Raw genomic sequence first — 27,535 nt, 5'->3', positions numbered from 1 at the left:
TTTCATCCATACCTTTCAGCATTCCTTTCCGGGCCATGGTCTCCAATCCGCGTTGGCCGATATGCCCGAGTCGACGATGCCAAAGGTTTCCGATAGCTACCTCGCAATGATTGACTTTTACTTCTTCTAGCAACAGCTCGAGCTCGTACAGGTTGCCTCGAAGATGTCCAGTTGCCAACAACTTGCCGTTCTTCTTCAAGACAGCTACGCTTCCAGAGAACAAAACGTCGATCCCAGCACTGGCCATTTTTCTGACGGACATCAGATTTTCACGTAGCTCCGGGACATACAGCACTTTCTTCAAGTTGAAGTGCACTCCTTTGTTGCTTGTCGCGTTGATTTCGCCTATCTGTTCAGCAAGCATAGCTTCTCCTTCCTTAGCGACCTTTATCTCCACACTATCATCTTCTCCAGCACGGCAAAAACGTTCTTCTCGCCAACCAGGTGGTCACTGCACCCGGAATCAAGCTTGAACATTACTCGTCCAGGCCTTTTCTCCGCAACGTTTGCATCGGCCATGAAACTTACAGCATCCTTCTTCGCTGAATTTGCTTCCCGCTGGCGACAATCCTTCTTCATGTGGCCACGGCGTCCACATTTGTGGCATTTACCCTGGAATTACTGGAACTTCTTCTTCGTATCGCTCGTGAACGCTGCCGACTTGTCTTCAACTGAATCACCTTGCCGATCCGATCGCTTCCTTTCTTCAGCCAACAGTCGCTGCTTGACAAGATCCAGATTCAAATCTTCCTCAGCAACATTCTCCAGGGCAGTAACAAGCGGATCGAAAGAATCTGGAAGCGTTAGAAAGAGCTGCGACACCAGATCACTTTCAGCCAAGGTTGCTCCAGCCGTCTTCAACTTCCTCACGAGTCCGTCGAATTCCAATAAATTCGTTCGCATATCGGCTCCTTCCTTCATCCGCAAACGGGCCAACTGCTTCCTGACGATCGTTTGACTCGCCACGGACTTCTTCGCATAAGCCGATTCCAGACTAGTCCACATCTCCTTCGTGGTCGTCTTCTCTCGAACGATTTCAAGGCATTCGTCCGATAGACAACTCACCAGCAATGCCTTGGAGATCCGGTCCATTTCTTCAAACTTCGCCTTTTCTGCTTCTCCTGTCGGTGCCGTTCTGGTCAACACATCCGCAACGCCTTTTGCTTCGAGAAACAGGCGTGCACGGTAGCTCCAGTTTTGAAAGTCTGCTCCACTCCCACGCAGCAACGGGATGTTGTACGTAACGTCCTTAGCGGTGGTGCCCATAACCTCTTGAAGGGAATGGCAGGGAAACTCCAAATAATAGGCACAGTTTAACAGAAACGAAAAGCTTAGGTTTATTAGGTGTTAACTGAACAGAGTTTGATTATGGAATAAACCAGTTTGTTAATTTTCACCAACAAGTAACTGGTTGTTGCTAGGGGATCCTAACAACTCAATTTAGGGAGGCGACGTCCGATTGCCTACTACGCCAACAGAATATATGTCGTGCAACCTAAGCACTACTTTCACCGCTCTGTTATTTGGAGAGATAAATTAACCACGAATCAAAACAGGACACTACTTGAGTCAATCTTACACTCGTATAAAAACGTCGTAAGTAATTGAACAAAACGGTGTTTCATTTTATCATGATTTTTTTTGTGTGGATATGATAGAAAATCAGAATTTTTAGAAGCGTGCTGCTTGCATGTAATATTTGTGAAAAAACATTACAAAATGTAGATTAATTTAAAAATAGATTTAGAAATATCGTTTTGATTTTTCTAAATTATTTTTCTCCCAACCAACTGACGTCGGTTTGAAAAACAAAATAATCGTGAAATAACCTAATGCAGGATGTGTCATCGATGACCACGCCAAAAAACCACAACACGCAGTCAGATGTTTTTTGCTTCCAGCAGCTATATTAAACGCTATTACTGAAACTCCCAGCGAATAGAATACGAAGATTATTTATCTCTACAAACCTGGTTTTGATAGTTCTTCGCCACAAGAAAGCTTGCTCATCTGCTTTCTCTCCGACGACACGATGATGCTGTGTGCATTATAATATTCTGTCAACACACATGAGGGACATACCTTAATCCTATAAACCACGTGACTGTTAACGTTTATGCTTCACGATGCTGGTGTTTTGTTTGCTCCCACTGAGCACCACGAACGCCGATTGGGTTTCCTTCTGCTTCTGCTGCAACATGTTCAGCGTTCCCAGCGGAGTGTCCGTCGAGCTCATCTTCTTCATCAACTACAAGAATAGATAGAAATAATCGAGATTAGTATCCTTGGAAATCAATCGATTACTTATATATTTTTTTCCCAGAAAACCGTTCCCAGAATTCCACTCCCCAAAATCTCAGTCCTCAGAATGTACAATTCCCCAGAATGCACAATTTCTCAAAAAACTATACAACATCAAAGGTTTATAAAAAATCCCGTTAACCCTCTCTTTCCCATGGTAGCTCCAGAGCTCCACAACTTTGCACGAATATAGTTTTTTATATATCAAATTATTTTAAAAGGTTTTTTCTCAGAATGATTTGTTCCTACGTCATTAATAATAAATTCGACAAAAAACTGTTGAAAGTTGCTCGAAAACCAAACAAAATTAATAAATTGTTCGACAAATACCGATTTTTCCAACGAAAAAATCATGGCGGTTTTCAGTACACTGAAAAAAGTATATGTTGCCATGAAAGTGTTCCAATTAAATTATCGGCATCATAATATAGATGCGTAGAACCTCCATAGTGATTGAAAACGTAATATTTTTACTTACTTTTTCCGTAAACTTAAATTTGATTGTGGAGCACCACAGCTCCATTGGGCAGATAACAGCAAAAACTGAATGACTGTCATTGCGCATACTCCAATGCACTGATAAAAATCCACACGCTCGATCTGTGTGTTTAAAATTATGGATCAATTCATGAACGTCCATATCGATTTGCTATGATTTTCTTGCAAACTTCGTGTGTGTTACACATTAAATTCCTGTGTTTTGCTTCATGGATTGATTCATCAACCGACAACAGGGATTTCATATTTTTTCCACATAAGTTCCCGAAGCTTTCTCTTCAGATTCATATGTGTCAACCTATGGACGCATAGATCATCACTCCAACACGGAATCAGTGTGTTTTGCTTATGGTTATCTTGTGTCATAATCATCATGTTCAAGTTGGTCGATTCATTGATTTGCGCAATGAGATTGTTATGATGAAATCCATGAGCTATGCTATCGATTTCCATGTTCAAAACTTCTAAATTGTTTGTGATCAACCCATGGGATGCATAGTGAACTGAATTGCGGTTGGACCTCGTGGCGAACGACAGTTATCATCTTGCTTCCAAAGAGAAGAAGCAAATTTTGAAGCTAAAAGTGTTAGATGAAAATTTGTGAATTCGATTTTTCTTTTATTAGTGAAGTTGACCGATATACGAGAATTCTACCTTTCTATAAGAAAACATTGATTATAATGTATAGTTAAGTAGAAAAATCGGATTCCACTAACAGATTTTCCTGGCTTTCAGTTTCGAGAAAAAATGAAATATGCTTATCCCTGGCTTCCCAAATTATGGATTTGCGGCGCCCCGCTTGTTGCTGGCTCACGGGTTAGAAAAAAAAAATCAAGAGAGCTTGCGACAAGCAGAGGAGCCTCGGATCCATATTTTGGGGAGCAAAAGTTTTTCTACCAAATTTCTTCTTTCAGTCCCATGACATTTATGTTCTATCACACATGACTATCTAAAGCTACTACATTTCGAATTCAATAAGCAAATCAGTTGGTTTTCATGATTTAATATTTGGAAATTCATGTGTGTTTCACATGACAACCTAATGTTGATACACCGTGAAATCAATGATGAAATCCATATGGCTACCACACTCAAATCATGTGGTTTTCCTCATTGCGCAAATCTATAAGTAAAACACACGACCTTGACGTGTAGATTTTTCTCAGTGTGCATAAGTTCGGTCAGATCCAAGGGACTGGCAGCACTATACCAACCAACACGATGTTGCCGTAGCCAGCATTAGAAGGCTCAAGCCGAAGGCCCAAGCTGACAGCCAGGTTCAATGCACAGTTTTGATGCTGGCTACCACAACATCACAATCTGACAGTCCCTTGGTCAGATCACTTATTTGACGTTTGAGCGATGCCATATTCATTGAAAGTGAAACTTTTTTCTTGAAGTTCAGTAAACACTGCACCTCTCAAACATCAAATCGTGTTCCACCCGTTCCACCGACCATTTTGCTTTCAACCTCATTCCACTAGTCGTGCAGTTAAGTTGTTTACTCTTAAAATTCACACAAAATTCCTCTGAAAAGAGTAACAGTGAAAGTGATTTAATTGGTTTCGCGGAAGATGAAACCGAATGCGTTTTTTTCTTTATTGGAAAACACCGGAAACAATTAAGTTTGTGAATTCTTACGAGTTCCTGACACTTTCGACGTTGAATCAGGTTGGTATAAGCATTGAAGCGATTTGAAATTTAATTTAAAGCCACACGAGATCCTCAAGCATGTTCATTGTCTCTGTCAGCCCCCCCGTTAAGGAGTTTTACTCATTACCAGTATTTCAAATCGCCGAGGACCTGGGATCGAATCCCATCCCGAGACAGTCACTCAAGACAACAAAGTTATAGTGACGACTTCTTTCGGAAGGGAAGTAAAGCCGTTGGTTCCGAGATAAACTAGCCCAGGGCTAAAAATCTCGTTAATAAAGATAGAAAAAATAATACTTGCTTCACAAAAAGTACGCTGTATGCCCAATGGAGCTCAGGAGCTCCATTTATTTTTTGACAATTTTTTGCTAGTTCAATAATTTTGACCTAAATAAAAGATATTTGTTCAACAACTTCGAATGAAAAGACTATTTTCTATTTTTATTTACTTGAAATCGCCGTGCGAAAGAAAGGGTTAAGAAGATTTTTGTGAAATACATTTTGGTTTTGTGTCGATAGAGGGTCTACCCGTTTGGCATAATGCCGTTTGGCATACAGTCGTTTGGCATAATAGCTGTTTGGCATAATGCCATTTGGCATAACGGTCATTTGGCATAATCGCCATTTGGCATAACGGTCGTTTGGCATAATTGTGAAAAACATTAAATTTGATCAAATTCCTTCCATTAAGCAAAGGGATGTGTATAAACTGCTCACGATCGTACATTCCGTTGCCAGTTAGTGATAGGACATACTTCTTATCATTTTTTCAAGGAAACCAATATCCAATAAAGCTCTTTTGGAATTGCACCATACATGACTTCCGGGGTCATTATGTCCGGGATATTATGGCGCATTTTTAACAAAAATATATCCAACGCCTAAGTTATTCCATGTCATTTGAAAAAAAAGGAACATGGAATTTTATGACGCACCTTATGGTACGGCATATTACTGTACCACTGCAGTATCTTCCTTTTTCAAATTATGCCAAACGACCATTATGCCAAACGACTATTATGCCAAACGACTTTATGCCAAACGCAGGGCTGTTACAAGAATCTTAAAATCGTATCCGCGAAAATCGCGACTTCAGAAATTTGATCCGCGCCTAGGAACTCCAATCCGCGCCTAAAAAAAATCTGTTTCATTTGCATATTTACAACTCATTATTAAAAATGCGTAAACGTGCTTGATCAAAAACTAGTTTTTAATGGTACTAAGTGATTATTTTCGCCTTATCATAAAGTATCAACAATTGAGCAAGACAAAAATACGGTAGGTATAAGGATTTCTGTCAATACTAAAGGTGGAGTTAACTTATGAAATATATTTAATTTACTCCAGTTGCGCCACTAGGTAGAAAAAAGGCAAAAGCGGAAAAATCCAGTAATTCGAGTTTTTCTTGGAGAAAATCGTATTCAACAATATCACTCGAAGTTTATTTGTCATCAATACATCAATATATTTTTTTATAAAAAAATCGTGCAGTTCAATAAATGGTAGTGCCTAGTTTGCAACTATACTTACATGGATAGGCGAACACCATCATATTGTTTTAAAAAATAATGTTGCTAAAAATATTGTTTTTTTTTTTTATGAGATGAGGATAGTTAAACAATAAGTTTGAAATACATGCCAGTCATTGTATGAAAACTGTTTTTATTTTTATAAAACTTCAAGTCTTAATACTCAATTAATTTGAAGTAAAAATACAAGATTGTTGTGATAATTTAATATTTTTAACAAATTTCTGTGTTTACGAAAATTGTTACATTTTTTTCAGTAATATTCATTAGTTATTGGCAGTACATTGGACTATACGTTTAAAACTCTCTCGACAATTGACACAAAATGCCCAACTCTACAGGGCAGATCTGAGTCACCTATAAAACAATTTCGATGAAATTTTAACAAGACCTTATAAATATTAAAACAAATGAAATTCCAAATTTTAACAAAAAATATATAAAAACTGGTTTGTAAACTACTCAGTTTAATTACGCGGACCTTACAATTTTACAAAAAAGTATTGAAAATGGGGTGAGATTTCTTACCCACCATGCAAATTATTTTTAATTTTCATACAAAAAATCTTAACATGGGGGGGTTGAGAAATCCCAAAAATTGTCTTACGTAATTAATGGACCACCCCCATGCTGTAACTTTGTTTTGCTATGAACAAAACCCATGAAATTTTGACAGACAACTCTAAATATCTCTTCAAATTCGTCTAGTACTGCACACTTATAAAAACTTATATTTCGTACGTTGATAAATTTGATGGCAATAAAACTTAAATATACGCCATTCTTGTAAAAATACGTCCAATGTGATAGAAAATGTTTGTGGCTCGAATTATATTCAGTCCATTGTGACGGAAAATTACGTAATTTGTGACTTAGATTCACGTCATTTTACTTGCTTCAATATGTCGGGAACATATGACGTAAATTTCAAAGATTTTTGAAGTGTTTGATTGAACAGTTAGGCACCAGGTGAAATCGCTCAAAATAATAGTAGTTTTGATATCAGCTGCATTATGCTTTTTTTAAATTTTTCTTCACTCATCGGTGTGCAACAGTTTTCTTCAAAATTAAAAATTTATAAATGATTCATTTTTATTACAACATTGTTGCGAACAAAAATTTACCAGGCAAAACTACTTTTATTTTGAGCAATTTCACCAGGTGCTAACTTTTTAACCGGTGTGTTGTGGTGGTGATTCAACCGTTGCACTGAATTTCAAAGCAGATCGTGAAATGGTTTTATGGTGATCAGCTTACACTGCAAGAGGTTTTATTTAGTTATATTTACGTCAAATATATATATATATATACAACTTTTAGTGCTGCTTTCCATTAACTTCAAGTAATTTGAATCTTCTAGATTTACAATACTTATTCTTCACTGACAAAACTCCTAATTTGATTGCGGAGCTATCTATTATTTTAAGCTTTTCTATCGATCCTAAGATTTCATAGGGTAACCAACTATGACTGCAGCACCAACACTCAGCCAGAGTGTCTGCATATTATCCGTACAAATTTTTACACGGTTCAATATTTTGGCATATTATATTCATGTTCAGTAAATTTGACACATTTCTGATTTCAAATATTTTAAAGCCAAACCAAATGTGCTGAGTGGTCTTACTGAGCGTCATTTTCTATGATTTTTAACGGAAGAGAAATGTCCTTCAAACTCACAGGATTTGAACGGTATAATTTTTTATTTCCAGTTTATCTTAAAGTCATGAACCTATAGATCGCCGTCAATAGAATAGAATTTTAGATTAGTGTCATTAGGAATTGAGGGAGGAACTATCTCTTGATTGACTAGCGACCCTCGAGAGAAATGACTCCAAATAAAATGAAAATGATTTACAAATAAAATGTTACTGCTTTTAATATTTCCTTAAACAGTATTTTTGATATCAGTGACTATACTAACTGAACTTTACTGTTCTCAAGGAGAAGACGACTTGGAATTTCCGTTTTAAATAGAAATTTCATGATTATGAAATCACGACTGTATGAATATAAGTGCAATTTTTGCCGCATTATTTGGGAAATTCCCGCGATTTTCGCGCCTGTTGTAACAGCCCTGCAAACGACTGTATGCCAAACGGCATTATGCCAAACGGGGTAGACCCGTCGATAGATACCTCCTTTGTAAAGAGATAACATATAAATCACAACTGTTGTACATACAACGTACAGCGCGACAGCCCGAAGGTCAATAATTAATATGGATATATGGGAATTCTGCATTCTGAAATAATTTTCGGGGTAATGGGGTTCTGGGGAATCCTATAGAATCAAATCAATCATCACCAGGTTATTGGCAACGCAACTTACCCCTTCCTGCTCATTCTTCTTCAGACGTTTCTCGACCTTGTTCTTGCCCGGTCCCTTGCCGTGGAACTTGTGCGACAAATACCGGAACGCTTCCTTCGGCGTCAGCAGGTGCCCATTGTCATCAATGTACTCGAGCTTGACGTTCGGTTTGAACGTTTCCTTCTCCTTGAAGTCCATGATGGGTCCACTAAAGCGATCCCTCCTCGAGTACTTATCATCGTCGCCGTAGTTTTTATCTTCGATGGAATAATTTTGCGCTTGCAGGTGGGCGAACCGGGCGTTGCTCGGTCGATTGGATTCCTCCCTTTCCAGATAGCCTTTGGATTGGGCCAGCTGTAGAGCGCCGGCAACGCTAGATGCCACGTCCGGTTCCTCGTCCAGAATGGCCACATCATCAACGGGAATGGCTGCCCCGCCTAGATCTTCTTGTTCCTGTTCGGTGTTGACCGAGTTCCACGTTCCAGCCGCATGGTCATCCATTTCATCCTGCTCTCGATCGCTGCCCTGTTCAAAGTCCATCATTTCGTTGACGTCTTCGTCTCGGTTTCCCGCCAAACCATACGTTGGAATATCTCCGAGGGTTCGGCAAAATTCAGCGGTTGCGTTGAGGAGGATCGCACCGTCTCGGGTTCGGGTGTCGTAATTTGATTCCTCCTCATCGGACTCCATTTCGGCTTTGATCTCCTTCTTGACCTGATCCGGATCGATGGGGAGGGCCTTGGAAATGATGGCTTCCTTCTGTTTGAGTCGGCGAGCTTTCGAAAGGACCGCCTGCAAATCTTCATCGTCCTCTTCGATTTTTATGTTTGACAGATCTTCCTGAGGCACAGCAGTATCATCCGTAATGAGCAGATCTTTCCTTCTGTTTCTAAACTGCGATTCTGTTTCGGTGGAAGTTGGCGCTGGACGACGAGAAGAGCGTGAACCTAGATCTTGACTAGATGAGGCTTCCGGAACAGAGCCCAGCAAATCATCTGCACGCAGCTTTTGGCGGATTTTCCTGACCTTTTTCTTTGGCTTTTTGAAAGATGCCATTTCTGTTTCCGTGTAGAACTCTGAAGCCAGCGTGAGAGGAATTGTATCCAATGCTTCTAGCTTTTTGTTCTGAAGCTTGGCCCTGATCTCCATTTGCTTGCGTTTTTCGAAGGCTTCATATTCCGCATTGGAGCCTATCGTAAAACTGGACTTTTTCTGTCCACCTATTTCTTCGTTGTATTTTCCGAGAATGTCTCGTTCCTTTGGCATTCCGAACTCATCCACATCATCCTGACTGTAGACATCGTATCCATAGCTGTTGGGATTTTGCTTTCTATTCTTCACATTCTTTTTGTAGCGTTCGTCATCGACCATGTTTACGTTGACTAGCGTATCTCCCGCTTCCTCGTCCAGAACATCCGCATCTTTCAGAGTCAAAATAACCTGTCGACCTTCTGTGAAAGCTTCCACGTCATGCTCCACCCTCAGTCCTCTCAAATCTCGATCCCTGTAAGCCTCTCGTCTTGAGTTACGAACTTCCTGATCCACCAAATCTCCCACACCAAATTCCTCGTCCAGTTGATCAAGCAACTTAGCCCTCTGTTCGGCTTCCTTCTTCAATCGGTGCTTATCCCGAGTTCTGATGGCCCAACTCTTCAGGTCGTCCATTTCGTCGTCCTCTCCGAGTGTCTGAACTTTCTTCAGCTTCTCCTCGATCGCACGTTTCTCCTTGCGTTCCTTCAGTTTCTCCCGAATCTTTTCTTCCTTAGTTTTTGCCGTCAAACTTGACGCAGGTTTGTGATAGAACTCTCCCAAATCGTCCTTGATTTTTTCATAGGTCTTCCCGGTCTTTGCATCCTTCGGAGCGTCTTCATCTCTTTTGCTAGACGAACTTTCCGCTGGCACAGAAGACGGTCCAACTTCCAGTGGCTTCAAACCAAGTTTTGCTCTCAGCTTATTGGTTTCCTCAATCGAAAGAACATCGCCGGCGCCATTCGAAGGAATCGGTGAGGGGGATCTCATTCTGACCGTGGGTGGTGGCGGAGGAGAAGGTGACCGTTGCCGAGAAATCTTTGGAGGTGGAGGGGGAGGTGATGGCGAAGGGGTTCTTCTGCGAGTTAACCGTGGCGGAGACGGCGTACGTCTTCTGGGTGCGGCCACTCTTGGTGGTGAAGGGGATTTGCGCACCGGTTCCGGCGTCGGAGGCCGACGGGTGATGGGAGGCGGAGGTGGCGGTATGGCATCGTCCACGGGTACCTCGATACAATCCGAACCTGAAGGAAGAGGAAAAGAAAATCGTTCAAATGGATTCCTACATACTTACATTTTTGGGGACCCTAATTAAAGGCGGAATCACAAAAGGCAGGCTACCTTGAACGTGTAGCAAAAGGCGTATAATAATCTGAAAATGCAGAATCTGAAAACTATAATTGGACTGAACTATTTGCGTTCCTATTCATGTGAGTTATGTGGCCGTAACACTGCAGGGATATAAGAAAATTGACGAGATTTCTGCACAGGCTTTGTGAACATGTTTTGCAAGATTATATATTACAAAAAATATCTTTCAGGAATACCTCTGGCTATGCAATGGAAATCCTTTTAATATTTAAAAAAAAATCCGAGTACCGTAAAATGGGGTGTTAAGGACTCGTGGGGTTTTAAGGGATTGAACTTCTCCATCAAGTTTGACAAGTCACAAAAACGTCGAAAGTCGATATATCAGTCATCTGAAATGCTCGATTTGTTCGGAGGATTGTGAACTGCAGTATCTGATAGGGAATGTCTAATAAAATAAAGTATTGTGGAGTCTAGATATTGAAAACGATTCAAAAAATTTTTGTTTAAATTTTATAGGCTAAATACATTAATCTACAAAACTATGAAACAATATTAAGATAAATATGTGAGTAACTTAGAAGATAAGTATATTTAATTGAGATCAACAAATTTTGAAAATTTTATCTAAATTTCGAGTTTTAATATATTTTATGGAAAAAGTCTGTTTTTGAAAATACGTGGGGTGTTAAGGGAATATCTTTTCTACTTTTTCCAAGTTACTAAACTCATTCGATTTATGCTGTAATATATTTCAATATACTTTTGCCTTTGTTTGTTGGGGCGTAGAACCACTGCGTCCATTGAGTTGAACTTTTGTGGTATACCCTTGTTTATTATTTGCATCTCAAAGTTGATCACCATTTATCGAGTGAACAATCGAAGACGCGTCTTTTCCCAGTCAGGAAGAATTGATTTTATGAAACCAACAACCTTTCCAGGATTTGCAGTCCAAATTTCTCTAGGTTGCAAAGAGCAATTGTTTAGGAATTTGAATCTGCGCTTGTACAAAGCACCACAACTGCAGAGCAGATGTTCCGAGGTTTCTCGTTCCATGTTACACAAACGACAGATATAATTCTCAAGCTGGCCGATGTTTTTCAAATGATATCTGCTCGGGCAGTGTCCGGTTACTAGGCCAGTATATGTACATAGAACTTTCTTGTTGAGTTCTAGTAGCTTTTTGCTGATATAAGGGTTTGGAATTATAAATCTCTTTTGCCTTACTCCGTGAGGTAGAACTGCATTGTAAAAATTGTGGGCTTCGTAGCCGTGTGGTTAGTGTCACCAGGCATTCAACCACATCGTGTTATGGAGTGTGGGTTCGATTCCCGCCTCGGGCGGAAAACTTTTCGTGAGGAATGCTTTTCGACTGTGCCACTGGGCGTTGCATGCTAGTCCGTTGTCTAGTGTGGTGCTTCCTTCAAAGGGCAAAATGCTCACTGGAAGCATTAACGTGTAGGTGTCTTTAAAAAAAAAAAAAAAAATAGGTATCTCCAGAAATGTCTAATCTCAAAAATTGGTCAAACTGGTTGGAAAATCTTGTTAACTACGTATTAAAGTAAATACAGGATTTTTCTAGATATTATTTCCAAAACTTGTTCGAACTTACTCAGGGTGTCTACTCGTTTACCGAAATAAAATTCCCTGATATTTCCAGGTTTTTCAAGGTTTCACTAAAAAAAATCCAGGTTCAAGAAATACTCTAAAAACAAACTAACAACTCTTAAAACAAACTAATGACAAATTTTGAAGTGTTTTCTATTTAATAGCTATTTATACGCTTTTAAACATTATTTAAAGCATGCGAAAGCTATTCCAATATCCAATATCACAATATGAAGGTACTAACAATACCGAAGCTTAAGTTTTATTCAAATGAATTGTATTTTCCAATGATGATGTCTTTTATTTTGTTTATAAGAGCTCTGTGAACAGAACGGAACTTTCAAGTACATCAGTATGCTTCTTCTTGAAAGTATTTTTAGTACATATTATTTACCATTTATTTCCATTGGTCGTTTAAATAACTAAGACAGCTTCATGGGCGCAAAAGTAAAACTTTATTTGGATTTGTGGCAATAAATACTAAGGTAACCGATTTATTAGCAAATAATCATACAGTTCTGCCCTGCAAAAATCCAAATTCTTTAAAATATCTCAATTGAATCAATTGTTAGTGATTATCTGCTACATAAGTAGATACGTACCCATTTAAAGTTATTTAAATAATCCATAAAACTTTTGGCTCCCGGGTCCATTTTTTCGGATAATAGCAACACGGATTATCAAGCCCCTGGGTAATCGCATTTGATCACATAACATTTAACTGTGGCAATTTTATTTAATAAATGATGAACTTTTGCATTTCATTCGAAAAACTAAAATTAATCATGATTGTTACGAAATTTTAAATTTGAAGTTGTTTAAATTCCAGATTATTTTTCTAAAAACGTTTTTTTCTGAAATCAAATATTTTTCAATAAATTTAAAAATTGTGCATGAAGCAGGCATGATGATGACTGAGTTTCTTGAAAATAGGAAAATAAAAAAACCTTTCTCCAGAAAAAAAGAGACTAAAAAGTAATCAAAAGATACTGAAAAGAGACAAAACAGTAATCAAAAAAACGAAATCTCACAGGAACCAGTATGAATCTTTTTAAAACTTTTTTTTTTGTCGTGACATTATGACGACATATCAGCAAATCTGGTATATGTAAGTAAAGGACAAACTTTCATTGATGTATTACGACGACATTATGAGTGAGATGGACTGATATCTTTATTTGACATTTTCACTCTCCAAGAATTTTGGTAAGGAATTCTTCCAAAAAATTTGTTTTTGGATATTTCGAAATAAAACTAGGATTTTCTCCAAAAAATATCACAAAAATACCTTTCATTAAAAATTCCTTCATATATTATTTCAGATATTTTTTGAAAAAGCCCTTAGTCCTCTAGGATTTTATCTGATGATTCTCCACTCAGTTTTTCTAGAACATCCTCCAAGACTCCCGTTTTAAACATTTTGTAATATTCAACCAGAGACTTGTCCAGATGTCGCCAAGGATTTATTTTTTTGATCTTGACTACAATTTTTTCTGAGGATACCTTCAGGAATCACTCCAGAGATTGCTTCTAAGATTTCTTAAGAAATTCCATTAATTACATAAATGCCATTCCATAAATTCGATTAACATTACAGAATCCTTGAAAAAGGTCCAATGAGGGCCGGAACGTTGGATAACGAAAACATATAGTTGTTTTTGATTAATTCAGTAGACTGAACTACCAATTTCAACCCAAAACATCCAGTATACAATCGAACAACCAGTTTGAGAAATTCCTCCATTGATTCTAAGAAATTTCTCAAGGATGTTTTCAAAACTGTTTTTGAAGCATTCTTCCAGGAGTTTCTTTTAAGGAAATTTTCCAGAAAGCTGAAAAAAATGCTGAGAAAAACTCGTGACGTATTCCTAAAGTAAGTTTTAGGTTACCTTCTGTTACAGTTACTTATGTAATTTCTTAGGTCACCTTTGATTTTCAGGAATACTCACTCTTGAAGAATCTCTTAGAAGGTTTCCAAGATTATTTCTAAGATAATTGAGAAAAAAAGAAAAAAAAAACATAAGATCTCGCAGAATATTGTGAAGGAACTCCTGGAAAAAGAGGACGAAATTCCTAAAAAAATGTGTTGGAATAATTATTCCTATAATCGGAGGAATTCATAAAAATATGCTGTAGTGTTAACTGGTGTGAAACCTTAAACGAACTTTTCAATATCCCATGGGGATTTTTTGAGAAATTCATTGAAAAATGTTTGGATGAGCACTCCAGTAATTCTTGGACGAAATGCTGGAGAAATTCCTATAACAAAATCTAAAGATACTTAATAATAAAACACAGGTCGAATTTAAGGAATTATTTGAAATGTTCTTAATAGATTCACTCGAATAACCTCTCGAGGAACTTTTGGAGCTATTCTTTAGAATAACCGTAGATGAAATGGCGTTGAAATTCTTGTCGGCTTTTCTTGTAAAAGAAATCTGTGGGAAACTTTTGATATCTCTTAGATTAACAACTGTAGAATTCGGTGAAAAGGTAGTGAAAAAATATCTGGATGAAATCCTCGGATAGTCTTTGTTCAAAGTACTCCCTGAGAAAATTAGTAGAGGTAATAACGTTAAAATGCTCAAGGATTTCTTGAAGCAGGAGTAGAGGAATTTCTTGCAGAATTTCTGATAAAATCTCTGAAGAAATCACAAGGATAATTCCTGAAGCTGTTCTCGAGAAATATGAGAAGAAATTTTGTATCTCAATTACCTACAAGCAAGATAAGGGAAAAAATAGACTTTAGAGACTATTTTGGTTTAAATAGAGACATCACCTTTTCAAAAATAGACTTTTTAGAGACTTGCATAAAAATGGTAAGTATCTATAAAAACCCTGCTACCAGCTCTAGATATGTTCGTCAGTTCTTTACTGAAGAAATATAGAGACATTGAAAACATCTATCATGTGTTGGTAAGCTGATACAATTTCATACTCGAAAGGATCCTCACTCAGGATCAAAACAGCTCATATAGTGTTTTGAAAGCGGCACAGCCGAATTTTTTTTTCGAATGAAGAGAGTTTTCAGGCAAATAATGGTAGCTCTAGGTTATGACCCAAAAATTCTTTGTCGTGAACATCATGAATCTCTGCCTCAAAATAATTTCCCTGATAGTGATCGAAATTCCCTGAGAATTCCAGGTTTTTTCCAGGTTGAATAAAATTCCCTGATAATTCCAGGTTTTCCAGGTTTTTCCAGGTAGTAGACACCCTGTTACTGGTAAAATTTTTGATAAGTTAGAAGGATTCTTTTACTTGGAAATGCAAAATGGTTTTGCAGCCGTTGTTTCTTTCAGTGGAAATCCTATGAAGTGGTAAACAAAAATAATATTTTGTCATTTCACAGAGTCTATAAATGAAAAGTTGCGCGAAGAGTTAAAACTAATCTATCGAGCTTTCAAACCGTCCAGCTATCAAACAGATCAGCAAAACAAATAAAGGCTTTTTTCAAAGACTAAGGAGAACAATAATTCAAAGAAGCCTCTTCGCGTAACTCTCTGTACATAGACTCTGTCATTTCTGAGCTCTTTTTGAGAAACTTCGCGGCCTCGTCGGTTACTTAAAGTGTTATATAGTGAGCGTTAGATTTCCGCTCCATACTGGAACACTTTTCTTCTTCGGTATTTTTCGACCATGCCACTGGGTGTTGCATGCAAATACTTTGTTTAGTGTAGTGTTAACTTTTCAGGACAAATTGGCCATTTCTCCTATTAAAAATAAAAACTTGTTGAAATTATCCTTATACTATAAATTATTTAAGAAGTTGCTCTGCATAGCTTACAGGATTCGTAAACTGCATATATTAAGGTTATGATCCTGTTGCATATAAGTATAAAAATCATTTCAAGACAATTTTATGATGTTTTGATAGTTCCCAAATAGGATTAATAACTATGAAAAATTTAGCAGTTAAAATGAAACGGTTTGCGTTTGCAGGAGTTCCAAGTTCAATAATATTAATGTATTATCTGATTAAGGTTGAACATAACTTATGAAATTGAATGAAAGCACCAAAGTTATTGACCAAAAAGATTATGTTTTGCTGTTTGAAAAATTTGGTTTTATTCACGAAACTCAAATTCCTTAACACCCCATTGTGCATTTACGTCAAAAATCACACATTTTCATTATTATATCAGAAATTTGTCATGGGATCCTTATAATTGTATTTGGCTTTTGATATACACGACGAGAGAATGGTAGGGCAGTACTTTGTTCAATTATTGACATACTAGAAGTTGCTTGAAATTCTAGTTGAAATTTTTTTTCATCCCTTAACACCCCATTTTACGGTATACGTTCTAAGACTATTTCAGAGTAAACACCAACAACTACTCCAAGAGTCAATAATTAGGCACTATAAGATCGACAAACAATTTCTACATATTCATATAGGAGCTTTTCTGCGGATTTCTTTAGAAACCAGTTTATTTCTCAAGAGCTCTTCTTGGCATTTGTTTGAGTAGAATTTAAAAGATTCTCCAGAATCTTATGCAGAGATTTGTACCATGCAGTATTATTACATGGACACTTAAGACGACACATATGTTTAAACTACGTTTTGAATAGCTTTCATTAAGAATCAATGAAAGAATTTTTATGAAACCCAAGCTATCATGTTTGTTATTAATAAAATTGTTAAGTTTACGATAAAATTTAAGTTTTACCATAGAAAATATTTAAACAGTGAAGCTTGTCCTTAAATCTGGACACCTGCAGCAAAATGTCTTCAAATCCGTACATAAATATTCTTCAAAACTTCATAATTCAACTAGATTTATCACGCTCTTAGCAACATGTAAGAGTCACAGAATTAAACATTTAATTGTGAGCAAAGTTTGTAGTTTGGTTAAGTGAATTGAGATGACCGTAGTGTGAATTGCAGCAGTCACGTATTGGCTCGGTAATTTTGTGCACAGCATTTTTTTCCGCTTATTCTACGCATACTGATGATTTTTAAAGTTTTCTACTAGCTTTACTTCTAAATTATGTTCTTACGTCTTGTAAATATACGATTTGATTTCAATTTTCGGGTTGGAAAAAAACTTAGCTCCATTACCGAACAGCCTCTTTTACTAGATTTTTTTTCCGGAGCTCCTCCAAGATTTTTTCTAAGAATATCTTCTGCAGCAATTTATGGAATTCAAGAAGTAGAGAGTAGATAAATTCCCTTTAAATTCTGCAATTTAATTAATGATAGAAATATTCGTAAATAAATTATAGTAAAATTCGAAGAAAGCATTTAAGTCAAGAAAAATCTCTGAAGTGTCTTCTAACGTACGTTAGTAAGGTTTTCTGTTTCAATATTTGGAGGAATTCTTAGAAAACATAGACGGTTTTAACCAGCCTAAGAAAAAATGCCTTTGAAAAATATATACGTCAAATGCAAGCTTCCAATCCATACTATGAATGAAAAATATCAGAACTAAGCTGAAACCATGATTTGCTTTGAAAATCTCGTTGATCAATACAGGCTACCAGACGGTTTATGGATAGATTTCGATCATTCTTGCAAGTTGTATATGTACGTAAGAAATGTGCAAAATATGAGGCAAATCCATAAAAAATTAAAAATATCATAGCGAAAAAAAAGTGTCCCTCAAGACAAAATATGAGGTACTTTGAAATCTTAGAAATGCTAATCATAATTTGTGATATTAAGGAACGTTTTTTCGTTGATTAACACAAATTGAAGAATTATGAAGCTTTAAAAGTTTACACTAATATAACACTGTTATAAACATTGTTATTAATTTTTAGTTTGCGGTATGAAATTTTAACTCTACGTTTAAATGGAACTATTATTTACGAATGCGTGTTTGTTAACCCATTTACCGGCAGCTTCATATTTTACCGCAATAAAAATATTCAAACCTCGAAAACTTTTTTTTTCTCGATATCTTTGAACCATTATTTCACAAGTTCTCAAAATAAAATTCTTCTAGTTTACGTGTCGATATTGTTCATTGTCCAACTGGATCCAGAGATAATCCGAAATTTCTTGGGGGACCGACGCATAGCTATAACCCACAGAAATGTATCAGGCTACAGATTTTTTATCGTGTTCGGATATTCACTTTTCGGAACAATACATTAATGAGAGCGTGTTATGAAAAAATGAAGCAATTTGGTGCAACCGTCTTTGAGTAATAAGCATTCATGTGTCTAGTACCACGCTGGCCAAATAAAAATCTTAAAAACTTCATAATTTTCAGATATCTCCTAGAACACTTTACCGATTTCTTTTTCTTTAATTATTATTATTATTTTTTTAAGGCATTCTGTGCTCGTGGCCACTACTGTGCCGGAATGAGTTGATATGTAGCTTCTTAACCGATACAGATCTATTTTCAACTTATCTATATTTATATCTACACTCTCTCCTACTCTTTTACTCTCACACCGAGCAGGTAGGAGAGAGCTCTGCTGTTAGTGAGGCTAGTTGCCTGCGAAGAGGGTCAGTTTGTCTCAGTCACCATCTGATACTGACGGAGGATGGATGTGCTCCTCAAAGCACGGTCCTCCGTGAGGCGTCTTCTGGTGGCTGGACGGTTTTTTTGTGGAGGGATTGGGAATCGAACCCATGACCTTTCGCTTATGAAGCGAAAGCGTAACCTCAAGGCTACAGACCCCCACTTTACTGATTTGTATGATTTATTTTCAGAGTAGCTCCTCATCACCTAGCTTCGTAAAGCCCACATCTTATTATTATTATTATCGGAATGTCAGTCCCCCAAGAAACATCAAAATATCTTTAAAACCAGATCACTAATGACAGATATCGACTTGGATTCTTAAACTAGAAGAGTTTTCTGAGAACTTGTGAAAAAATGTTGAGAAACAAAGAAGTAACCAAGGTTCAAACTTTCTCATTGCGGTAAAAGATGAAGCTGCCGGTAGAGGGCAGGCATTGCAGAATTCGCTCTCATTTGAGTATGAAGCACGATCAAAGCAAGCAAAGAAAAACATCCCATCTGTTGCGGTCCACGATCGTCATTGTATCGCAAGGTGTAACAAGTCTGATAAATGGAAGCAGCGAGCGAGAGCCCCAAAGAGAGAGCGATCATAAAATCTATTTTTCTCGCTTGTTTACCGTTGGGGGTAGGTGTTTTTCTTTACTGGCACGATAAATAATCCACGAACTTTCAATAGCAATAGTGTCCCCCAGGCTTGGAGCATGTTTAGAGGGGTTTTATCATGCACTACTATCCCCCCAATCTGATCAAAGTTGTAGCAGTATACGATAAACAGTCTCTCATAATGTACAGCATGTTATGATAGTTACAGAGAGCGATACGTGAGAGATTCTCTCAATTTTCTCAGGATTCAATCCCTGGTAGAGGGGTTAAAGGTGACACGCGACTTTTAAGAAAACGACTTAAATTTCTTCACAGGATTATCAATTCTGTTGTGATTCAAGTTTTCTACATTTAAAAGTTGTGAAAACATCAATTCTTATCTTTGAAATCGCCATTGTTCGAAATCTTATTCATGTTCGGAATTTGAGACAAAACGGTAACTAAACAAAAATTTGCATTTAAAAAGCAATCTATGAAGTTTAAGAATAATGTTTTGCAAGCTCGTTAACATGTAAAATTGTGCTTTTGTTAGAAGCTTCTCAGATGGAAAAAAATGATATTTGTTAGTAGTTTAAGGATACAATTCTTTGTATTGAAGATTCATGTAAAATATGACTAAAAATAATAATATTGGAGATTATGAAGTAAAATTGCTATTCGTATGGATCAATGCACGAGTTCATTATGTTGACGTTTGAGCGGTGCCAAATTTACTGGTTTCCACGGTTACGTAAATAACACGGCACCGCTCAAACGTCAAATAGTGAACTCGTGCATTGGTTCATAGGCCTTTTCATGTGACAGATCCGTCTATGCATTTGTTTACATCGGTGGAGGACCGGTGCTAACACGGGCCTGTCACAGGGTGTCTACTCGTTAAGCAAAATGAAATTCCTTGATATTTCCAGGTTTTATAAAAATAATTCCAGGTTCAAGAAATACTGTAATTTTATATGTCTAAAACAAATTAATGAACGGAACTTTCAAGTGCATTAGTATGTGTCTTCTTGAAAGTATTTTTTGTACAGATTATGTACCATTTATTTCCATCTGTCGTTTGGATAACTTAGACACCTTCATGGGCGCTAAATTAAACTTTATTTGGATATGTGGCAATATATCTACAATCTAAATTAACACAAATAATTCGTAAAACTTTTGGATCCCGGATCCATTTTTTTATGATAGAAACACGGATTATCAAGCCCCTGGGTAATCGCGTTCGACCGTATAACATTTAACTGTGGTAATATGATTAAATTATAAATGTTTGCATTTCATTCGAAAAAGTTCTAAATTAGTCATGATTGTTACGAAATTTCGAATTGATTGCTGTTCAAGTTCCAGTTTACTTTTCGAAAAAAAAAAATTCTGATTTTAAATATTTTCCAATAATTTTAAAAATGAATGAGTTCTTTGAAAATATGAAAAAAATTCTCCAAAAATTTTCCTAAGGAATTCCTCCAAAAATTTTGTTTTTTATATCTCAAAATAGAACCAAGATTTTTCCATGCATTATCAAAAAAATACCACAAGGCTTTCATCAGAAATGGATCATTAAAATAACCAAAACGGCCGCTATGGAAAACATAGATAGCGCCACCGTAGCCTTGTGTGTTTGATAGAACAGCAATGCTGTCACAATGTTAAATCCCATATACAGTGGCGCCTTTGTTTTGATGTGGTGAGCGCTTGCAAAAACTACCTTCAATGATCCATTCCTTCACATATTATTTCAGATATTTTTGTGAAAAAAAAACCCTTAGTCCTCGAGGATTTTATCCGGTGATTCTCCAATTTGTTTTTTCTAGAATATCCTCCAAGACTCCCGTTTAAAACATGTTGTAATATTCAACTAGAAACTTCTCCAGATGCCTCCAAGGATTTCTCAGGATTTTCTACAAAATTGTTCTTTAGAATTTTTATAAGATTTTGACTACAAATTTCTCTGAGGATACCTTCAGGATTGCTCCTAGGATTTCTTCTCGGAAATTCTTCTATTAATTCTCAAGGAAGTTTTCAAAACCTTTTTCTCAAGCATTCTTCCAGGAGTTTTCACCAAGGAAATTTGAAGGTAATTTCCCAGAAAGCTGAGAAATCAAAAAAAATCCTTGACATAAATTTATGGGTATCTTCTGTTACAGTTACTTATGTAATTTCTTAGGACACCCTTGATTGAAGAGAATTTTCAGGAAGACTTACTCTTGAAGAACTTTTAGAAGATTTCCAAGATTATTGCCACGATTATAAAAAAAATCATAATATCTCGCAGGATATTGCGCAGGATCTCCTGGAACACAGGACGAAATTACTAGAAAATTGTGTAGGAATAATCATTCCTACAGTCGAAGGATTTCATAGAAAAAATGCTGTGGTGTTAAATTGTGTGGAACCTTAAAAGAACTTTTCAATATTCCATGGGAATTTTTTGAGAAATTCATTGAAAAATGATTGGATGAACTCCAGTGATCCTTGGATGAAATGCTGGAGAAATTCCTAGAAAAAAAAAACTCTAGAGAAACTTAATAACGAAACACAGGTCGAATTGAGGGAATTATTTGAAATGTTCTCAATATATTGACTCGAATAACCCCTCGAGGAGCTTTTGGATCTATTCTTTGGAATAACCGTAGACGAAATGGCGTTGAAATTCTTGTCAAGTTTTCTTGGGAGAAATTCTGTGGGAAACTTTGGACTGTAGAATTCGGTTGGATAGTTGTGTGAAAAAATATCTGAAGGAAGTCCTAAGATAGTCTTTGTTCAAAGTACTGCCTGAGAAAAATTTCTAGAGGTATTAACGTTGAAATGTTCAAGGATTTCCTGAAGCAAATTATGGAGGAACTCCTGTAAGCATCCTATGAAAAAAATGCTGAAGCAATTTCTTGAAGAATTCATAATAAAATCTCTGGAGAAACCACAAGGATATTTCCTGAGGCTGTTCTCGAGAAATACGAGAAGAAATTTTGCATCTCAGTTATCTGCAAGTAAGATAAGGAAAGAAAAGAGACTTTAGATACTATTTTGATTAAAATAGAGACTTCAGACACCTTTTATCAAAAATAGAGACTTTTTAGAGACTTGCAAAAAACTGGTATATAAAAAGAAACCTGCTACCAGCCCTAGGTATGTTAATCCTTTACCGAATAAATTTAGATATATTAAAAACATCAATCATGTTTCGATAAGCTTATGAAATTTCATACTCGAAAGAATTCTCACTGAACAGCTCATATAGTTTTTGGAGAGCGGAGCAGCCGATTTTTTTTCGAATGAAGATAGTTTTCTGGCAATTAATGATAGCTCTGGGTTATAACGCAAAAATCCTTTGTCGTGAACATATTCTATCATGAATTACTGCTTCAAAATAATTTCCCTGATTGTGATCGAAATTCCCTGAGAATTCCAGGTTTTTTCCAGGTTGAATAAAATTCCCTGATAATTCCAGGTTTTCCAGGTTTTTCCAGGTAGTAGACACCCTGTGTCATTTTCATAGAAGAACTGTCAAAGTGTTTCCCGATCAGCTGATTTGAGACGTCATATGAATAGGCATATTGTAATATATGTTTTTTTTTTTTTGTTCATTCACTTTTCTGAATACACTCAAAATAATCCAAACGTCATTGTTATGTGAAAAATCACGTAGATCCTTGAAAATGAATTCTCTCCGACTCCTACCTGACTAAGGTAACAATCACTGAACCATAGGTAAATATGGAATGAAGCTCCGCTAAATTTCACTGTGGTTAACCTATCAATCCTACGTGAAAATTACGTACATAGATTGATCCATTTTGATCGTGTTCACTCTGCAATTCATTCAGTGTTGTGGTGGCGTCAGTCCAAGGCAAGCTTTGAGAGCAATTATTTTGACCGCTATAATAACATTAATTTTAAAGAAAATTCTGTTTTGGTTTCTGCAATCGCATTTTGGTATAAATTATACTTCTTAGGGCCAGAATTGCATAGCTTTTTTGATGAGGCAAGTGTGGCAAGGCTTAAGGTGATCTGGTGTTGAACGCAATAGTTTTCTCCCGGTGACAGCTAAACGTGAGTAAATCATCTTTTTTTTTGCGTTTTTATTACTATTCAATCCCTTTTATTACATTCTCACTTTTACAGACACGGTACCTGCAAAAACCCGACGAGAGAAGCTAATCCTACTTGTGTCTATAGAAGTATGCACCAATAAACCAATTCCGATACAAATGTGTGTTTATTCTATAAGTGTTCTGTGACGAAAATGTTTTCCCTGAGCTTTCACATCTACCAGTCAGCTAATAAAAGTTTCATAAATATTATGTTTATATTCGTTTTATAAAAATATGCGATTGCAGATAATGAAGCAAAGCCAAGCAGATTACATTTATACAGATTTCAATTGACATTTACAGGAAGCGCTTTCTTTAGCTTCCATCAATTCCCTTGGTTTAATTTACGAAAAATTCACGTAATTCTCCAATGGTTAGAAAACAGTTCATTGGTTCATGCGTTCATTCTTCATCACTTATAATTCCCGTAAGAGCTACGTGAAAAGTGCGATGGAAAAAAAAAACACGTATGTTTTCACGTAACAATGACGTTTGGATTACTTTTAGTGTACTTTTTTAGTTTTTATTTGTTATCTATCACCAATTTTATGTTTGGACTTCGTGAATATTTGTTAAGACATTTTTGTAAATTTACTTGAATATCATGCTATTGTTGATGTTGTTCCAAAAAAATCTTGCCTGTTTGTAGAGCATAAACCTATTAGTTTATAAAAGTGCTGAATACACAAAACTGCTCACATTGATATTTGTGCTGCAAACAATTCCAAATCGTAAGCGTCCAAAGTAGCCCCGTCTGACAGTACTTCTGGTTGATTTTTTTTGAAATTTCCAAATTTATTAAATCTCTATATGAATTTTTGATGAACTTTGAAAGAAATCCCTAAAATAACTTTAGGGTGAATCGATACATCAAATTCTTGGACATTTTCTTGATCCTTTGAAGCATTTTTAACAGAAATGGTTATTAGATCTGTCCATATGATACCCAGAGTACACAGTGCGCCATTTTTTACGGCGGTATGTGAAAATGTAATAACTTTGTGAAAAATTAATCGATATCTATATTTGAGGCACAGACAAACAGATGTAACAGCTAGAACAATTATCAATTTAAATCTGAGTCACGTGAACATTTACGCCCAATTCTAAAAACACTTCATTTGGCCAACTATTTGGCCGTCGGTCAACTACCAAATATTAGAATTGGACGCTATTCTGCTGTGCAATGAAAATGATTATTTTTACGTCTGCTGGCTACCTCAATTTTTGTTTAATTAGGACCTTCGCAATTTATTTTGTCTATTTCATGAAAGCATTAACAATCAAGTGGCTGCATTTATAGGTCGTATAAATGAGCTCCTTTTGCTGCATTTTTTCATTCCTTTTTGAGCTGTTAGGGGAATTTTGAGATGACTTCGGCACTAGAGTCTGCTTTGAGCTCGTCAATGGTCCAGGATTTTCTTGCATACTTTTTGCTTTAAGTCAGGAGGAGTGTGATCACTAATCCTAAATTAAAATCGAATATCCTTTCCTAATGACATCAGATATCCTTGGAATTTCCGTTGTATAAACTGAACAATTTGATTTACAGTGAGACATGGTGTGTCGTCTTATTGTAGCCAGTAATCGCCAGGACCTTTTTCACGAATTTGCGAGCAGACATAATGAGCCAACATCCAAACATATCGATTTCCATTGACTGTTTCGTACTGTTTGGAAAAAATTTTAACAATTTGATCATGGATTTTTTATGAATCTCGAATAGATTTTATGTTCCTCAAATGTGGAATTTTTGCTTATTAATGCTGTGCTTTGTACCGCGATGTTTCATCTCAACACATAATTCGAAGGAAAACTCTGTGTTGCAGCAAATCTAGTGGACGGATTTGAAAATCTTGAAAGTGGTACGATTTTCCAAGAAATACTTTGTAACATGTACTGACAGAGAACGAAGAAACTATTTCGACGGATCGCAAGCCACGAAGCAATCTTCAGCAGCGGGTTAAAGTAGCACCATTACACCATATCTTAACATCTCAGTCCGTGATTTGACCAAAAAGATCGGTGCGACACGCAGTAACGTGCAAGAGATTCTGCAACGGGAATTAAAGCATTCGGTCATACCATGTCTGCAGACAACCAAATAGGGATCCAAGCAGAGCAATGTGGTCAGATTTTAGGCCAGGAACACTGTATGGTCGAGCGTTGACCCATTTTTTTTCTGATGAGTGAAGAAAATTTACATAGACCGTCAACCCACGTAATGATAACCAAACAGATACGTGGCAAAAACCTTTCCCAGATTTTTAGCAAATTCTTCGCAAGATCTTGCCTCGTCCCGGGGGGATGGGAGGACTAATCCTTGACTGTTAGACAAGATTGCATCCTCCAACAGTCGAGAGATGTCCTGGCCACATCCTTGCGAATGCTGAGGATTGGAAAGGAATGATTGATTGAACATCTAGGTATTTAAGAAAAACTGTGGGCTTAGTGGCCTTGCGGTTAGCGGCGTCAGTCGTTTAGGCGTATTGAGCTACGAAGCGTGAGGTCGATTCCCGCTCCAGTCGGTGGAAACTTTTCGTCAAACGAAAAATTCATCACTGGTCTACTGGGTGTTGTGTTGTCCGTTGCCTAATGTTCGTGATTGTTCAGTCTGTGCAGCCTTTGGCTGAAGACGGTGTAAATTGTCTTTATCTTTATTTAAGATGCAGAGAACTCTACGCCCTCTCATAGGTGTTGAAGGTGACCTCTAATAGGAGATGTTGATGGGAAAGGTAATGCCATAGGATGACGGCCACCTCCCCTACCTACGCCCGTCATTTCGCCTTTCGGGTTTCTGTCTTTCGTGAGTCAGCTTTTTGTGCGTAGTCGCCTTTTGTTAGTTCTGCCTTTCAAAATTCCGCCTTTCGCCTGCCTAACGTAAGACACCCACACTTTATGAACACTCAGAGCAGAGGATCTTCTATCAATTAATTAACTCATTTTACAGAGTGTCCTGAAAAGATTTAAAAAGAATTGCTAGTGATTTGAGGCCAACCCAAACGGGAAGTACTCAAGATGGGAGAACACAAAATCGCTCTCTAATGGTTGTTCTTCCACCTTCATGGCCGTACTTCCCGGATACTTAATCTAGCTACTTACTGTCGCTGTCATCGTCCACTTCCACAAGCTCCCGCTCCCGGCGACTCTTTTGCCTCCTGCTCGGTCCAACTTCCAGCTCTCCATTGCCCTCCTCGTAACGTTTGGTCCGCCGGTGATGCTTTGCTTCCACTCGGTCCTTCTTGTGCTTCTTATGCCGATGGGATCTCTCTGCCCCGGAGGATTCCTTTCGGATTCGCTCGTATTCCTCTACCTCTTGGTAATCGTCCTCCACGGAGTAGGAACGACTGCGCTTCTCGTGCGGAGAACGACTCCGTGAGCGGCGTTTGTGTTTCTTTGATTCCTTCTTGTGTTTCTTTGAGGAACCCATGATGAAACGGGAACGGTGTTGTTTAATTTAAAACAAATTTGCACCAAAAATATCGCGAAAAACACTTTTTCTTCCAGAAGTTAACTAAAATGAGGAAACGTTTACAAACATTTTGACAGCAGCTGGCAGTGTTGTCGGTCCGATGATTTCCCAAACTGTTATACAGTTTGATTTCGAAAAGCTTTGGAACTCAGCGGCACAGCTCTGACTGTTATAATTTTTACACTGAACTTAAAATATTGGGCGGTATGAATAAAAACCAGGCCCATGGCACGGGACGACTTCCAGCGTAGTCAACATCTCAATGGGTGATATGAATAAAAACGTTGAACTTTATTGTACGTTTAGTTGAGGAATAGATTATCGTGCACATCTTCAACGAGGAAAAAAAAATATTCACACGTCAGTTTATATGGCACTTTCATAGAAGCACGCACCTTGCATTCAATGTACAATCCAACATAATGCGTTACATGTGCGTTACTTGTTGGTTTTTTTAGCTACGACGCCATCCAATATACGGCAAACATGGTGGGAGAATATTTTGGTGGGACAAAATTATTTAGGTGTGAGTCTATTGGAGGGCAAAATCCTCAATACTACATGTAGCATCTACTCAAAAACAAAATCCACAAAGTTTACTACACTTTTGATATGAATAAAAATCTTTTCGAACATGTAGTACTTACTACTTTCAAACAT

The 27,535-nt window shown here is 37.1% G+C and overlaps 1 protein-coding gene across 1 annotated transcript; it reads right to left on the bottom strand.

The window, feature by feature from the left end:
• Positions 1-1,880: 1,880 nt before the first annotated feature.
• Positions 1,881-26,963, bottom strand: LOC5564617 (U4/U6.U5 tri-snRNP-associated protein 1). Its single transcript, XM_021846225.1, has 3 exons — positions 26,506-26,963; positions 8,313-10,561; positions 1,881-2,248 (listed from the first exon to the last, which is right to left on the bottom strand). Exons 1-3 carry the CDS (start codon positions 26,831-26,833, stop codon positions 2,108-2,110), a joined length of 2,718 nt encoding a protein of 905 aa, XP_021701917.1. The 5' UTR covers positions 26,834-26,963; the 3' UTR covers positions 1,881-2,107.
• Positions 26,964-27,535: the final 572 nt, after the last annotated feature.

The sequence above is a fragment of the Aedes aegypti genome, chromosome 2 (assembly GCF_002204515.2).
Source record: "Aedes aegypti strain LVP_AGWG chromosome 2, AaegL5.0 Primary Assembly, whole genome shotgun sequence".
NCBI classification, from domain to species: domain Eukaryota; kingdom Metazoa; phylum Arthropoda; class Insecta; order Diptera; family Culicidae; genus Aedes; species Aedes aegypti.
The sequence above is the reverse complement of the archived record's forward strand: the minus strand, read 5'-3'. Positions and strand labels throughout refer to the sequence as shown.

Excerpts from the sequence above, each read along its gene's own strand:
- LOC5564617 (XM_021846225.1), bottom strand. The coding sequence starts at position 26,833 with ATGGGTTCCTCAAAGAAACACAAGAAGGAATCAAAGAAACACAAACGC. Across the intron at positions 10,562-26,505 it reads AGTGGACGATGACAGCGACA|GTTCGGATTGTATCGAGGTA; the intron begins GTAAGTAGCTAG and ends CTCTTCCTTCAG. Across the intron at positions 2,249-8,312 it reads AGAAGAATGAGCAGGAAGGG|TTGATGAAGAAGATGAGCTC; the intron begins GTAAGTTGCGTT and ends CTATTCTTGTAG.